General features: G+C 39.3%; 1 protein-coding gene across 11 annotated transcripts in view; it reads right to left on the minus strand.

Moving 5' to 3' along the window:
- qtman (queuosine-tRNA mannosyltransferase) overlaps positions 1-16,803 on the minus strand; it is a 379,156-nt gene that overhangs the window by 85,516 nt on the left and 276,837 nt on the right. For all 11 annotated transcript variants that reach the window (XR_015757718.1, XM_087989232.1, XM_043694107.2 and 8 more), the window contains 2 exons: positions 14,185-14,294; positions 13,379-13,523 (listed from right to left, as the gene is read on the minus strand). Coding sequence is in view for 10 of the 11 variants with exons in the window: in XM_087989232.1 (XP_087845358.1) it covers positions 13,379-13,523; positions 14,185-14,294 (255 nt within the window). In the remaining variant the exon portion in view is untranslated. The remainder of the gene's footprint in view (positions 1-13,378; positions 13,524-14,184; positions 14,295-16,803) is intronic.

The following is a 16,803-nucleotide window of genomic DNA, read 5'->3' on the forward strand; positions in this document are numbered from 1 at the left end:
GAAAAGATTTTGCCCATTTATCCTATCCATGCCCCTCATAATTTTGTAAACTTCTATAAGGTCACCCCGCAGTCTCTGACGCTCCAGGGAAACCAGCCCCAGTCTGTTCAGCCTCTCCCTATAGCTCAAATCCTCCAACCCTGGCAACATCCTTGTAAATCTTTTCTGAACCCTTTCAAGTTTCACAACATCTTTTCGATAGGAAGGAGATAAGAATTGCACGCAATATTCCAACAGTGGCCTAACCAATGTCCTGTTCTATTAGGAGAAAGTGAGGACTGCAGATGCTGGAGAGTCAGAGTCGAAAAATGTCATGCTGGAAAAAGCACAGCAGGTCAGGCAGCTTCCAAGGAGGAGAAAAGTCAAGAAGCCCTTCATGTATGCCCGAAATATCGACTCTCCTGCTCCACAGATGCTGTCTCATCTTCTGTTGATTTTCCAGTGCCACACTTTGACTAAAAATTTATGTCTCAAATTTAAAATTGACAACTGATCAGGTATCTAATGACATTTGTAAAAGAGTGTTTCAAACAGCTACCACTCTTTGTAGAAGTGCTTAGTAATTCTTAGACTATGTCCCTTAGTTCAAGAATCTCCAACAAGTGGAAAGAGACTATTATCCAATTTGCCTTTTCCTGTTAATATCTTGAAGACTTCAATCAGATCATTCTTTAAACTTGTAAATTCTAAAGAAAACAGGCCTACTTTGATTCCTGGCATGGCAGCACTGGCATATGAAGTGAGATTGACTCAGTTAGGATTATATTAATTGGAGTTCAGGGGAATGAGGGGGTATGTCATAGAAATCTATAAAATTCGAACAGGACTAGATAAGGTACATGCAGGAAGAATACTCCTGATGACAGTGAAATTCATGGCTGAATGAAAAAAAGTCTGATTCCAGCCCTGTTGTAAGATGGGCCATTCCTGAAACAACTCACCAATTAGCGGATATCACAAAATTCCATGTTAGCCTATGTGCCAATCATACACCCAGACAAGCACTGTCAGTGCAGAGATGCCTCCATGGTTCATGAAATTTGCACTGGACATGGCAGATGGGGAAATTGGTGCTGCAATGTGAAGATTCTGGTTGACCTTCCTTTTACAACAGGACAAGGAGTGGAGACCATGACATCAGTTCAAGACAGTCTGGTCTGAGGTTGACATCCAGGTTAAAGCAATCTCAGTTGTCTGGAGGAATGTCCAGTACAATAGGAAGAAGGTCCACTCTCTAACTCTGTTACTGTGCCTACCTCACACCAAGGCTCATGTTCTACACTCTCATCAACGCCTGCAACATCTCATGCATCCACCTATCCCAAACCTTGACATCACTAACTCTGTATGCTGACTGCTCTACCTAGTCACTTGTGCAGTACACCTCCCCACCTGTACCAAAGCTAACAGCTGTGCCACTTGCTCTCATCTCCCTTAACTCCTGCCTCTCTGATATTCCAGGAGGAAAATGCCCATTTTACAGTAGGAACATTCAGGGCTGTCTGGCATTCAGCTCTTCACCCACTGACGAGCGGCCTGACTCTGATCATCCCGAGCTGCTGCTGGACCAATTGCAAATCACTCAAATGGTATTGAAGGCTTTCCTTCACTTACTGTTCTAGGACACTCTGAGTGAAATCTATCCCTCTCAACTTGACTGAGGCCTGCTCACAACCTGATAGATCTGGCTGAAGGGCTAAGATGCACAAAGGCAAGGCAGGGTCCAAAGTGATTGTGTGCTATGAGAGTGAACAAAGCATTCAAAGGTAACCTGACCCAGTCCATGGGATAGGTGTTTGTCCCTGACCCTGAATGCACAGTGTCCCTGCAGCAGCATTGCAATGATAGTTGCCAGTGCAGCCCAAGCTGCAACACTGAAGTGCAGAAGCATACTATAAGTGGATCAGAGAGTGCCAGTTCTCAAAGGTCAGCACATAATGGATGACATTGTCCATGGAAAGTGCCCTGAGATCAATAGCTAACATGAAAGTTCTTTGGAACAAGCATCAAACTGAATTCACCAGAAACCTCTCTCATTTCTATGTCAAGTTTCTCACCATTTAGTTGATGGACTATGTTTGGTAAGGTAGAAAGCTGAATGTCAATGAGGTCATTTGGGCTGTCAAAAAGGCACTTAACAAGCAAGAACCCCTTTTGATTACCAACTCACTGCTGCCTAATGAGGAACCTGACATGCCGCTGGTGAAAAGAATATAAGTTGGAGCCAAATGCTCCTGATGTAAGGATTGAAATCGCAAGACATCTTGGCTGATTCTGCCATTAGAGTCATAGAGATGTACAGCATGGAAACAGACCCTTTGGTCCAACTCATCCACGCCAATCAGATATCCTAAATTAATCTAGTTTCATTTGTCAGCATTTGGCCCATATCCCTCTAAACCCATCCTATTCATATACCCATCCAAATGCCTTTTAATTGTTGTAATTGTACCGGCCTCCACCACTTCCTCTGACAGCTCATTCCAAACATGCACCACCCCCTGCATGAAAAGGTTTCCCCTTAGGTCCCTTGCAAATTTTTCCCCTCTCACCCTAAACCTATGCCCTCTAGTTTTGGACTCTCCCAGTCCAGGAGAAAGGCCTTGTCTATTTACCCCATTCATGCCTCTCATGATTTTATAAACCCCTGTAAGGTCATTCCTCAGCCTCCAACAATCCAGGGAAAACAGCCCCAGACGATTCAGTTTCTTTCTACAGCTCAAACGCCCTAACCATGGCAACATCCTTGTAAACCTTTCCAGAAATCTTTCAAGTTTCACAGTATCCTTCTTATAGGAGGGAGACCAGAATTCCACACAATATTCCAAAAGTAGCCTAACCAATGTCTTGTACAGCTGCAACATGACTTCCCAACTGTTATAGTAAATACTCTGACCAATAAAGGAAAGCATACCAAATGCCTTCTTCACTATCCTACCTACCCGCAACTCTACTTTCAAGGAACAATGAACCTGCATTCCAAGGTCTCTTTGTTCAGCAACACTACGCAGGACCTTACCATTTAGTGGCTAAGTCCTGACCTGATTTGCCTTTCCAAAATTCAGCACCTCACATTTATCTAAATTAAACTCCATCTGTCATTCCTGGGCCCATTGGCTCACCTGATCGAGATCTCGTTGTACTCTGAGGTACCTTCTTCACTGCCCACTACATGTCTAACTTTGGTGTCACCTGCAAACTTACTAACTATACCTCCGATGTTCATCTAAATCATTTATATAAATAACAAAAAGCAGTGGACTCATCACTTGTGGCACACCACTGGTCACGGGCATCCAGTCTGAAAAACAGCCCTCCAGAACCACCCTCTGTCTTCTACCTTCGAGCGAGTTCTGCATCTAAATGGCTGGTTCTCCCTGGATTCCGTGTGATTTAGCCTTGCTAACTAGGCTACCATAAGGAACCTTAATAATGTTGTCATAGTTTACTTCGCTCAGACCCCTATAAGATTCCAACTAGAAACTTCTTAAAAACTTGCAACAAAGTGCCATAATTCTGGTAGACAACAAATTTCCTATTCTTATGAAGGACACACAATATAAGCTCAGCAATGACGTCTGTATCTTTCACCAATGCATCTGGAAAATATCCATCTCCAGTTCCATACCAAGCTTGTTTAAGCCTTTGGCTTACCCAATATCCTTACTGACTAGCATTTAATGTATCTGTGTGGAATTTCACTTTGAAATAAGTGAATAAATTACATTTTATTATTAGTATGTTGTCAGGATAATAATTAATCATTAAGAAATGAAAAGCCAACTCCTCTCCATATTACACCAATGCTGATCGAACTAATACTAAACTACATGACAGAACAGTTTGGTTTCATTCCATAATTTCCTCTTTTCTTGATAGCACCAAATTCTTAGGGAGTCCTGTTTCCACAAACAACAGGCTAATTCCCATGACTTGTGCCTTTTGACAGTGAGCACCAATAGTATTTCATTTTCAAGCATGGGATTGACAACTCAACCCAGTTCAATCCCTTCCTCAAGTATTTAAAGAGATTACAAAAACAATATGGCAGTTGTTGGAAACAGAATAACTAGAAGCAGGAGTAGTCAAATCAGACCCTCAAGACTGCTCCCCATTTAACATAACCATGGCTGATCACTTCTCAGCCTCAACTCTAATTTTCTGCCAGCTCTCCACAATCCTTCCACCCATCACTAATTAAAAATCTGTCAAGCACCTCTTTAAATTTACTCTATGTCTGGGTGTCCAGCACATGCTGGGGAAGTGAATTTCATAGATGCACAACACTTTGAGAGAAGTAATTTCTCCTAATGTCTGTTTTAAATCTGCTACCCCTAATCCTAAAACTTTCCCCTTTCTAGATTGCACCTAAAACAGGTGCTTCATTTCTGTCTTAAATAGGTAAGCTATTATTTTTAAACAGTGATGCCTGCTTCTAGATTCTCATATGAAAACAAAATCCTTTTCACATCCATTCTGCTAAGCTCCCATAGGATCCTATATGTTTCAATCAAGTAATTGTTTATCCTTATAAATTCTAATTTGACAACATTTATTCATAAGACAACCCATCCATTCCAGGTATTCATCAAATAAATCTTCTTTGAACTGATTCCAATGCATTTAGTCCTTTCTTAAACAAAAAGACCAATGTTGTACACTGTATTCTAGAGGCAGAACAGTGCCCTGAATAACTGAATTCTAACCTCCCTACTTTTGTATTCAATTCCCTTTGCAACAAATAATATTCTATTAGCATTTTCCTAAGTTCATACACCATTTGCCAGATCTTTGGCCTTTCACTTAATCTACCCACATCCCTTTGTAACCATCCTGCATCCTTTTCACAATTTACTTCTCTATCTTTGCATCATCTGGAAAATAAGCAATATTAGCCTCAATCCCTTCACCTAAGTCATTTATATAAACTAAATAAAGTTGAAACCCCAGCAATAATCCCTGTGGCAGACCACTCATTACATCTCACCAATGAGAAAGTGATCCATTTATGTCTGCTCTGTTTCCTAGCTAGCCCTTCCTCTGGCCATGCCGATATGTTACTCCATACACATGAGCTTATATTTTTCCTCAAAAAACTTTTATGTTGCACCTTATCAAGTGCCTTCTGGAAATCGAAGTACAGTTATGAAGCTATATTGAACTCGAAAGTGAACAGACTGTCAGATCTGTTGAGTTTCTCCAGCATTTTTTGCTTTTGCCCCAGTCTAGTAGGAGAGGGGAAGGGAGGAAGATGGGCAAAGAGGAATAACTGTCAGAAGGTAGTTAGGGTGCTCCAGTTGATCTTGACTCCTTTCACTAACCAGCAGCCTGCAGGCTCACATCAGAATTGCTGCGTTAGATGATGAGCACATGCTTCTACCACAAAGAGTTAAATCTGAGAAACAAAGGAACAAAACCCTGGCAGGAGAAGGAATTGACTGATGGCACATCCTCCATCTGTAAAACTACAGAGAGAAAGTGAGGATTGTAGATGCTGGAGATCGGAGATGAAAAGTGTGACATCAGAAAAGCACAGCAGTTCAGACAGCATTCAAGGAGCAGGAAAATCGCCGTCTCGGGCATAAGCTCTTCATCAGAGAATGTAAAATTGCAGCCGTGCAAGTGAGGTTGGGCCATATCAGGCACACACCCACAGTACTATGACCTACTTTACAGTTTACCCACCTGAGTTCCCACTCATAGATCGCTCATAAAATCCAACCAATCGAGTTTAATTCTTGGCACCATGTTTTAAGAAGGTCATGGACACTTTGGACGAGATTCAGAAAAAAAGATTAATGACGGTGTTTACAGAGAAGAGGAATTGCAGTTGCTGGGTAGATTGGAGAAGAATAGGAAGACATTTGTTAGCAGTTGAAAATTTTGAAAGGTTTAGATATAGTTCCAAAATAAGACTAGAACTGCAGCTAGCCTGAAGTTGAAAACCTATCAAGGTGTCGCAGGGACTTTTCTGTGAGTACTGTCCAAGCAGTGTTTTAGATACTGTACCATGGGCATGTTTTGGGCACTATACAAAAGTTGTTTTTCTTCTTACTTTATGAAGGAGTGTTTTAGAATTAATGTAATTATATTTTGCTTGTGTGTTTAAAAATCCTTGAATTTGTATTAGAAGTGGTCAAATTGGTTTATTCTATTTTAGCTTCACTCATAGAGTCATAGAAATGTACAGCAAGGAAACAGACCCTTCGGTCCAACCCGTCCATGCCGGCCAGATATCCAAACCCAATCTAGTCCCACCTGCCACAATCAAGTTTGTGAGACATGATTTCCCACGCACAAAGCCATGTTGACTATCCCTAATCAGTCCTTGCCTTTCCAAAAACACGTACATCCTGTCCCTCAGGATTCCCTCCAACAACTTGCCCACCACCGAGGTCAGGCTCACTGGTCTATAGTTCCCTGGCTTGTCGTTACCGCCCTTCTTAAACAGTGGCACCACGTTTGCCAACCTCCAGTCTTCCGGCACCTCACGTGTGACCATCGATAATACGAATATCTCAGCAAGAGACCCAGCAATTACTTCTCTAGCTGCTGTGGTTCTGTTCGCCAAGCTGGAAGTTTTTGTTGCAAACGTTTCGTCCCCTGTCTAGGTGACATCCTCAGTGCTTGGGAGCCTCCTGTGAAGCGCTTCTGTGGTGTTTCCTCCGGCATTTATAGGTGGCTTGTCCCTGCCACTTCCGGTTGTCAGTTTCAGTTGTCCGCTGTAGTGGCCGGTATATTGGGTCCAGGTCGATGTGTTTGTTGATGGAGTTTGTGAATGAGTGCCATGCTTCTAGGAATTCCCCGGCTGTTCTTTGTTTCGCTTGCCCTATAATGGTAGTGTTGTCCCAGTCAAATTCATGTTGCTTGTTGTCTACGTGTGTGGCTACTAGGGATAGCTGGTCGTGTCGTTTCGTGGCTAGTTGATGTTCGTGGATGCGGATCGTTAGCTGTCTTTCTGTTTGTCCTATATAGTGTTTTATGCAGTCCTTGCATGGGATTTTGTACACTACATTAGTTTTGCTCATGCTGGGTATCGGGTCCTTCGTTCTGGTGAGTTGTTGTCTGAGTGTGGCTGTTGGTTTGTGTACTGTTATAAGTCCTAGTGGTCGCAGTAGTCTGGCTGTCATTTCAGAGATGTTCTTGATGTATGGTAGTGTGGCTCGTCCTTTGGGTTGCGGCATGTCCCTGTTCCATTGTCTTTCCCTTAGGCATCTGTTGATGAAATTGCGAGGATATCCGTTTTTGGCGAATACCTTGTATAGGTGTTCCTCTTCCTCTTTTTGCAGTTCTGGTGTGCTGCAGTGTGTTGTGGCCCTTTTGAATAGTGTCTTGATGCAACTTCGTTTGTGTGTATTGGGGTGGTTGCTTTCATAGTTCAGGACTTGGTCTGTGTGTGTGGCTTTCCTGTGTACCTAGGTGGTGAATTCTCCGTTTGGTGTTCTCTGTACCCTCACGTCTAGGAATGGGAGTTGGTTGTCCTTTTCTTCCTCTCTCGTGAGAGAGAAAACACACTGGATCATCAACTCCACACTCACACAGGAATCCGGTTCAGTAATCTGGACATTTTGCAAGATGTCACCATCTATTTCCTTGCAGTCTATATCTTCCATATCCTTTTCCACAGTAAAAAATGATACAAAATATTCATTTAGTATCTCCCCCATTTTTTTTGGCTCCACACAAAGGCCACCTTGCTGATCTTTGAGGGGCTCTATTCTCTCCCTAGTTACCCTTTTGTCCTTAATATATTTGTAAAAAACCTTTGGATTCTCCTTAATTCTATTTGCCAAAGCTATCTCATGTCCCCGTTTTGCCCTCCTGATTTACCTCTTAAGTATACTCCTACTTTCTTTATACTCTTCTAAGGATTCACTCGATCTATCCTGTCTATACCTGACATATGCTTCCTTCTTTTTCTTAACCAAACCCTCAATTTCTTTAGTCATCCAGCATTCCCTATACCTACCAGCCTTCCCTTTCACCCTGACAGGAATATACTTTCTCTGGATTCTTGTTATCTCATTTCTGAAGGCTTCCCATTTTCCAGCCGACCCTTTACCTTCAAACTTCTGCCTCCAATCTGCTTTCAAAAGTTCTTGCCTAATACCGTCAAAATTGGCCTTTCCCCAATTTAGAACTTCAACTTTTAGATCTGGTCTATCCTTTTCCATTACTATTTTAAAACGAATAGAATTATGGTCACTGGCCCAAAGTGCTCCCCCACTGAAACCTCACTCCTTTTTGTTAATAACCTCACTTTATTGTGAAAGAAAAATCTGCAGAAGAGATTGCTTAATTAAAACCAAAATAAAACAAAATAGGATCTGTCAAGCTACATTTCAGCATGGGATGAGAAACGAAAACAGAAATTGCTGGAAAAACTCAGCAAGTTTAGCAGCATCTGTGGAGATAAAGCAGATTTAACATTTCAGGTCCAGTGACCCTTCTTTAGAACTGATGGTGGCTGGAAAAATTTTTTTTTTTTTGCAGATAAGGGAGGGAGGGTAAGGAGTAAACATGGTGGAGATAGATCCCAGAAGTGAAAAAACAGTTAGGCAGACAAAGAGGTGGATAGCAGTCAGCCTAGGATAATGAATAGCTGCAAATAGGGACTGTTGGTGGCCAACAATGGGTTGTATGTAATAGGAGACCATGTGATAACAAGGCCTAGTGTGTTGGGGGTGGGGAAAGCATGGGGAAGTGTGCTCACGCCCTAAAATTGTAGAACTTGACATTGAGACCCGATTTTGAGTAGAAAATGAGGTGCTGTTTTTCCAGCTTACATTGAGCTTTGTTGGAGCACTGGAGCAAGCCTGAGACAGAGATGTTGGCCAGGGAATAAGGTGGTGTATTGAAGTGGCAGGCAACTGGAAGCTGAGGATCTTTTTTTGTGGACAGAATGTATGTGTTCTGTGAAGTGGTCACCCAGTCTAAACTGCATTTCCCCAAAACAGAGGAGACCACATTGTGAGTAGCGAATACAATTAACTAGATTAGTAGAAGTTTATAAAATCATCAGGGGCATGGATGGAGTGAATAGTCAAGATCTTTTCCCCAGGGAGGGGAGTCCAAAACTAGAAGACATAGGTTTAAGGTGAGAGGGGAAAGGTTTAAAAGGGACCCAAGAGGCAACTTTTTCACACAGAGTGGATGCATGTATGGAATGAGCTGCCAGAGCAAGTAATGGAGCTGGTACAATGACAACACAGAAAAGACATCAGGAAGAGTTTGCAGGGATATGGGCCAAACGCTGACAAATGGGACTAGATTAATTTACGATATCTATTTGGCATTGATGGGCTGAACAGACGGGTCTGTTTCCATGTTGTATGACTCTATGAGGTAAAGTGTTGCTTCACCTGGAATACTGAGGAGGGAGGAACTAAGTATGCAGGTGTTATATCTTCTGGGGATACAGGGAAAGGTGCTGTGGGGTGATGTTGGACGTGGAGGAGGAGAGGACTAGGCATACTGGAAAGAACAGTCCTTGTGGAAGTCTACAAAAGAAGGAAGAGTAATATGGATCTTGTGGAAATGGTGGCTAATGATCCACTGGATGTGGATGCTGATAAGAATGGGAGGTAAGGACAAGACAGACCCTACTGATGTTGTGGGAAGGGAGAGAGGGGGAATGAGTGCCAAAATGTGGGAGCTTGGTCAGACTCAGCTAAGGGCCCACTAAACTAAGGGGAATCCTTGGCTGAGATGGGTATTTTGGATGCCCCATTTTTGAAGTTGGCACAATCAGAACTGATGCAACTGAGATGAAGGAATTGGGAGACTGGAATAGAGTCTTTGCAGGAAGGAGAGTGTGATATTGTATAGTCAAGGTAACTGGAGTCAGTTGGTTTGTAGTAGATATTGTGGCTAGCCTATCTGCAGAAACGGAAACAGAGATGACAAGGAAGGGAAGGGAACAATCAGAGATGGGCCAGATTAAGGTGAGAGTGGGGTGGAAATTGGAAGAAAAATTGATAAACTTTTCCAATTTCAATTTCAATACGGGATGTAACTTTTCTTGTCATAACATCAGCTGCGATCGTAATACCACATAAATTTATACTCAAGACAGTATACCCTTTACATGTGTTGAAGACTTGCACTAACATGCAGCCAACCCATTTTCAATGTAACCTCATTACCTCAGATGTCTTTCTGTTACCAAAATAAACTCTGAGAAATGAATTGCAAAAATATTATGAAGATCCATGATAGTGTCATTTTTGTTTATAAGATTCACGTTTGATCCAGAAAATAGAGGGACTTTCAAATATGCAGATTTTCTGCTGTGAGAGAACAGCTTTAAAGTTTGCCATTTGATCCATGAATTTTGGTTGTCTTTTTTTTTAACTAAATGTAAGTGACAAATATCACAACAACAATGCCTGTACATTAGGTTGTAACCAGTCCCAGCAATAAAGAGGTTTAAATTTCAAAAGAAAATTGAATCTAATGAACAATGGAGGCCAATATGTCATTTTAATGCAACTTTTAATGTTGCTTAAAACTGGTCTTATTCCTGTCAAGCACATCTTGCATTTGATATTACTTTTTAATATCAGGTTGTATATCAAATTTAATTGTAATGATGTTTCAAACATGACTCTATTTAGTTAATGCATGTTTCAAACATGACTCTCTACTTTGACAGTGCAGTCAAATCTCATTAACTTAGATAATGTTGGATGAGCGTTTGAGTTCTACTCAACTCCCACTAAAGTTCAGAAGAACATCTTCCTCTGAAAGAAAGTATAAAATGTTAAGGTGCATCAAAATGCACATCAATGAGACTTGAATGTTAATGCAGAATCTTGGGTTATTTAATTTTAAGCTTTCAAAATATGAAATTTCAGAGTACTCTTTTTAAGAAAAAAATCACTTTGGCAAAGGCATTTGATCTTCCACATGAGCTAAAAGCTTCATTACATGTTAAACCCCAAAATAAAATGGCTTTGTATTTTGGAGCAGAATTACCAGCTGTTTTGATAAACTATGTGCTTATAACACTGAGAAACTGAGGTTCTCAATATGCAAAATGCTATTTCGGAAGGATTTAGTCTTAAATTCTAGAGGCAATGGCATTTGGACAAGACCATTGGACAATGGATGATTGGATACAATTATATAGACCGTCAGCATTTGGCCAAAGGCACAGCTGAAAGAGGGGCTTCATATGCAGATCTCATGGTTGGAGCAACAAATATACTTCCACAGATATGCAAAATTTATGGCTTTATGATTCCAAAATCCGTCTCATTGCTTGGCTTTGCATTATAGTAAACTTCACAGCAGACTTTATTATCACAGCAATACAGCTCAAGGAAAAAAATCTACTGTATCAATACAATGAATCTGTTACAACTGAAACTGCTAAATATTTACCAGTCAGTCACAGATTTTCATGACTATTATGTATTTAATAAGGTTGCAACTCATTTGGAACCATCATCACCACTATTCCTTACGAAGTTCAAATTTAAGTCCTCAGTGGTGAAAAGTACAGACCCAGGATTAGTGTCTTGCAAATTTTCTGGGATGATAACAGGAGATTATCCTCACAGCATTTAAGGAGAGTTGACAATGAAAGGGTCAGGGAATAAAATCAGAATGCAACTCATCCTGTGAAAAGCATTTGAAGATACTTTCTACTTATTAATTATTTTGTTGGCACTGGTTAAAGTTTAATTAGCCAATTCCTCTTGCATCAACAAGCATGCTTCCATAATTTGTTTTTACAACAATCATATATATCATGTGTATGAAAGACAATTTAAAAAGAAAAGAATTATCTGAAAGATGAAAAAGAATAACAATTGGATAGGATATATAACTGAGAGAAGTGGTTTCTGGGGAAATAAACAACAAAGTGAGTTCAGGGATATTAAATGAGGAATAGTTTAGTTACTAAATTACTACACCTGAGCCACATGTTGATGTTATAAAATATGCACATTATAATAATTTTTCAATATTTTCATTTTTTATTTCAAGCTGTCTAATTAGATTTTATTTTACGTATTTTATTTTGCCACATAGCTCGATGATTAATATTCAGCATTGCACTCTGATGTGACCTGTGGTTATAGCTAAGACCTAATGCTCAATCGAAATTTTTGCAGTTGAATTATCAGGTGTCACACAGATAAATAAAATACAGTATGAAACAAGCCAACAAAAACCGAGCCAATTCCTCTCACAGGTAATATGGTTGTAATGAGCTGCAGGGCAATATTCACTACTATTTCAATGTTTTAATGGTTTTATGTCTGAGTGCATGTGTGAAACTGCTGATGGCAACCATGTCAATAACAGTATGCATTCATGGAGAGGAGACTGAGGGGAGCATGAGGGACAACTCCTTACCTGCTGTTTAAACTAAACAACTTTATCACATCTTAATCTGTATTGCCATAGTTAATTAAATTGGCGTCCAAAAAAACTGTTTGGCTCTTACCAATTCCTTTACCTGCTCAGATGCTACATTAATAGTATGTATCTCTAGACATGCAGATATTTTTCTGCTGAATGAGTTAATATTGATTGTGTGTCAAGAAAGCAACAATGTGACCTTTATTTTCCAGAGTGCTAAGTCTATGAATCTTAATATAAAGATCCCTTGAATTCCTGTAATTTATTGGCAAATAGTTATTGGGATTCTGATCCTATATTTAATTAGCTGATCATTTTTGTTCACTGAATTATTTCACTGCAGACAGTCACATTGTCCAGCAGTCATCATTCTGATATGTGGAATGTTATTTCTTTTTAAGTGATTATGCTGATAACATAGCTCTACAAGACCTAACTTAGGTTGGAAAGTAAAATGCTACTTATTGATAGTACCTTTCTCAAAACCATTGAAATTCTCGGAATATGATCTTATAATTATTTTTCACTTCTGTTAAGTTAAAGAAAATGTTAATTATTAATGACACAAAAGGAGAGTAAATAAAAGCTGTATGATTAAAACATGGCTGTATTCAGGATGCTTTAATTAAATGAAAATGCTAATGTTGTTATACTAAGCAGATCAGATTAAAATGATCCTCACAGTGAGCTATTGTAACCCATATTTTATGTTACATTACCAACGACATGTTAAAAATGTACATGAGATACACCACAAATCATAAATGCTACAAAAAGACCATACATAGAATGATGGATGAAAAATTATTTTTTCAGATTTTTTTCATGCTTTGTGACTCCTTTTTCTATATTTACAAAACAAAATAGCGTGACAGTCGCTTTAATTTCAAAGAAACAGGGAAGCTGGCAAATTGATTTCTAAGGAAATCATTTCTGTCTCAAATGTTTGGGGAGATCTGCATTTCAGTTGACAGTAATTAGCATTAACTAATAAAGAAACACTCACATTGCCACTCCAAAGAATTCGTGTTTTGCTGTTGAGATGACAATGTCTGCCATGCACAGAACTTTGAGGTAGTCGTCTTTACTGCTTTGGTAGCCCCAGTGTACAACAGAGGAAGCCAATTCCCTTCTGGCTTCAGCAAAGATGTCTTTAATGAGAGAAAAAAATTCAACAATTCAATATGGTGCAAAATTAACTCATATGTCAGCTTTGCCTCGTCTGAAGTTCAGGTTAATTAGCTTCTGCTTATTTTATAGAACTTCTCAGAGTTGTTTGCTTGTATAATCAAGGCAAGGAAGCAGAACCAAATGCTGAGGTGCAAAAGCTGACAGAAGCAAGGCCCGCCTCGACATCCTCCCCCTACGAAAAGCCAACTGTCTGCTTCATAAAACTCGCTTAGCAGACAGTGAAACAAAATGGACTGTAAAGTTCGTTAAATGAAAATATTAAAAAAGAATTAAGCTAATGGAGATAAAATTAAAAGAAATGAGGCAACAAAAACATCACACCAAAAATGGCATCACTGTGACAGCTAAGTTTCCTAATGACGGACTGCATTCGGAAAAATTAAATGGCATTCCATGCTTAAATTTCTTTGGAAAGTAATGATCCATGAATGATGCTCACTCCAGGCATTTAGAAGTGGAAAGAAAATGCTCAACAACAACAAAAAGGGTTGTGAAATCGAAAGAGGCTTTTATAACACAAAAAGGTGCTAAAATTTGTTGGCCAGGGGAGTTTTAGGGGTGGGGGGGATGTTGGTGGGAGTGCTACTAACTGAGATCTTTTACTCATTACAGAAGCAATACCTGGTACTTCCATAAAGGTCTCGCCAAGGACAGATACTTTAAAAGTTAGCCCATTTTCCTTTAGCTTCAGTAGTGTATTGAAGAACAACTCAGGGTCCTTGTCATGTTCCCTTGAAATAAAACAGAGTTGCGAATCATAAATGGAATTTACAAGTTAAATCAGAGCCACTCACTTTGTCATAATTCATGACAAATCATAATTCTGAACACAGTGTTAAAAATACCTCAGCCATTCAGGTTCAAGTCTCTTACTTTGGAGCGCTAGCAGGATGATTTCTATTTTTAACCTTTTGAAAGGACACTCACCAGACGGCTCAGTTAACAAGAATGACATCTAATGCTTTACATATATTATTTTGTTTGTAATATAAATACACTAGTATTATGCATTCACAACAATACTGGAATGATTGTTTAAAAGAAGGTATGAGTTGCCACTGTGAGGGAGAGAACTTAGTACACATAGTTGAAATGACAAGATTGCTGAAGCACCCTGCACGAATGACTGCATTTTTGCTGATGTTAATTTAGCTCCCTCACACTGCCAAGCTCAGTAACTCCTCCACCTTGGTGCCTCTTATGAAGTCATCAGGATTATCTTTTTTTTTAATTCTCCCCTCTGCCTGACCACCCTCCCATAAAGTAAATCACAGAAAAGAATTGAAATGTTAAGATTAATTATAATTCGATAATTTTTTTTTCAAATATCAAAAATGTAAAGAAATCAAGGAGATACAATTGTTGATGCAAAATGGGCCAATAGTGACTCAGCAGTCCTCTTAATGACATAGTCAAATTTCATCTTCCAAGTTCAATACTTTAACCCAAAACCCCTTTTTCAAAAAAAAAGTCAGAATTCTCTCTGCCACATTTCTCTACTGCACATTCAGAGTTAAATTAGATGCTGTAATAAAGTTAACATTGAAGGCAATTCAAAAATGTTATATCAGACTATGAATACAAAATAGCCTTTCGATAGTCCTGGGCTACTTAACAAGGCTGTCTAGGCTTTTAGTGACCGGAATGATTCATGCTGGCTGATACCAGTTATGCATATTTAACATCAATATTTTCTAGCTCCAGCAACCATTACTCTTGTTGAATCAACACTGGTACAAAAAGTTTACTATTTTAATTTACACAAAATCGTGAGGATAAAGTGCAGAGGAATCCTATCAAATGACAGAGTTTATGACAAATATGGAATAAAAAAGGCAAAACAATAATTTAGCAACATAACATTCTTGCAGATTACTTTTAAGAAAAGATGACTCCAATAAAACAGCACCCCTTTTAATTACAAATACTGGGTTTCAATAGAATTTTTTACCTTGGTGATATTTTTATTCAAGTGCTAATTAGTGTAGGATGGATTCACAGTTTTATTGTGTAGTTCTCTACCATAACATTAATCAATCCTGCAATCAGAACATATTAACTCTCTTTATTTTAGCACTTGTCCAAGACACATGAAGTTCAGGTTAACTCTCAGAGTGCCATCTGTCTGGTTTGCCACATGCATCCATTGTTGATTGTAGCAAACTTTCCAAACATCCTAAATCTATAACATATTGGGACAGTGAACTTTGATTTCAAAAGAAATCTCCAACAGTAGAGCTTTCTAAATGAAAGTTAAATACACAACTTGCTTTTTGTGCACAGCGCATTAGATAATCATTTACATTTTATATACAGGTAGTTCTTCTATTAACACGACGGGTTGTCTTCTTGTGCAAACCTGCATCAGAGAGTAATTGCGCTTTAGAAACAGCGCTTAAAGGGTTGGCGATGTAATTATGTTACAGTCAACACGCTTTAAAAGTTTGCCAATCGCATTACAGTGAATTCGCGTCAACGAAACGTGTGTTTTGGCAGAACAACCTGGATGTACATGTTTGTGCAAACACACTTGTGCAGGAGTAAATGTAATCATATAGTCTGGAAGGTTAGTCCAAACTCATTGTATAATCTGCTTTATAAATATGAAACTAATTCTTTTGTGTGCAGCAGGAACATCACCATTTACAAGGACCGTGGATTTAGACTACAAAAGCTTTTTGCTGAAGGTCAAATGTCTATGTTACATTTTAATAATAATCAAAAGCGGCACCTCCAACTATACCATTTCTGAGGGGTCCATATTAGGCTCCTAAGGTGTGGTATTAACAGAGCTTATTTATTTTAATTTGAGAAGCTCTTATTTGTCCATTCCCTTGTGGTAAAGCTGATTTCCATGATGATTCCCTTCTTAATTTTAATACCCTTTTTACTCATCATATAGACATTAGAATTTTGCAGGAAATAATGGAACTCCCGTGCAGGAAGAAAAGACAACTGAAGGGATGATGGTAAACTAGCTTTTGCAATTAATTGGTGTACGGTAGTGCACATGTATGATAACAGAATTTTTCACCAAGGAAAGCGAGGTTAATTAATGTATGAGCTGCATTCACCAAGATGCTGAATTTAGTATTTTTCCCCCATGCTGTCTTAAGTGCCTTGATCTCCCAGTAATGACCTAGTTCTCCTAATGAGTAACATTAACCCCTGGCTGTATCTGTCCAGGACTTAATTGTCAACTCAAGCTGAAATAGAAGAGTTTGCCGATCAGCAGGTATG

The sequence above is a fragment of the Chiloscyllium plagiosum genome, unplaced genomic scaffold (assembly GCF_037043375.1).
Source record: "Chiloscyllium plagiosum isolate Xiang-an unplaced genomic scaffold, Cpla_swu_hap1 HiC_scaffold_7, whole genome shotgun sequence".
Taxonomy (NCBI): domain Eukaryota; kingdom Metazoa; phylum Chordata; class Chondrichthyes; order Orectolobiformes; family Hemiscylliidae; genus Chiloscyllium; species Chiloscyllium plagiosum.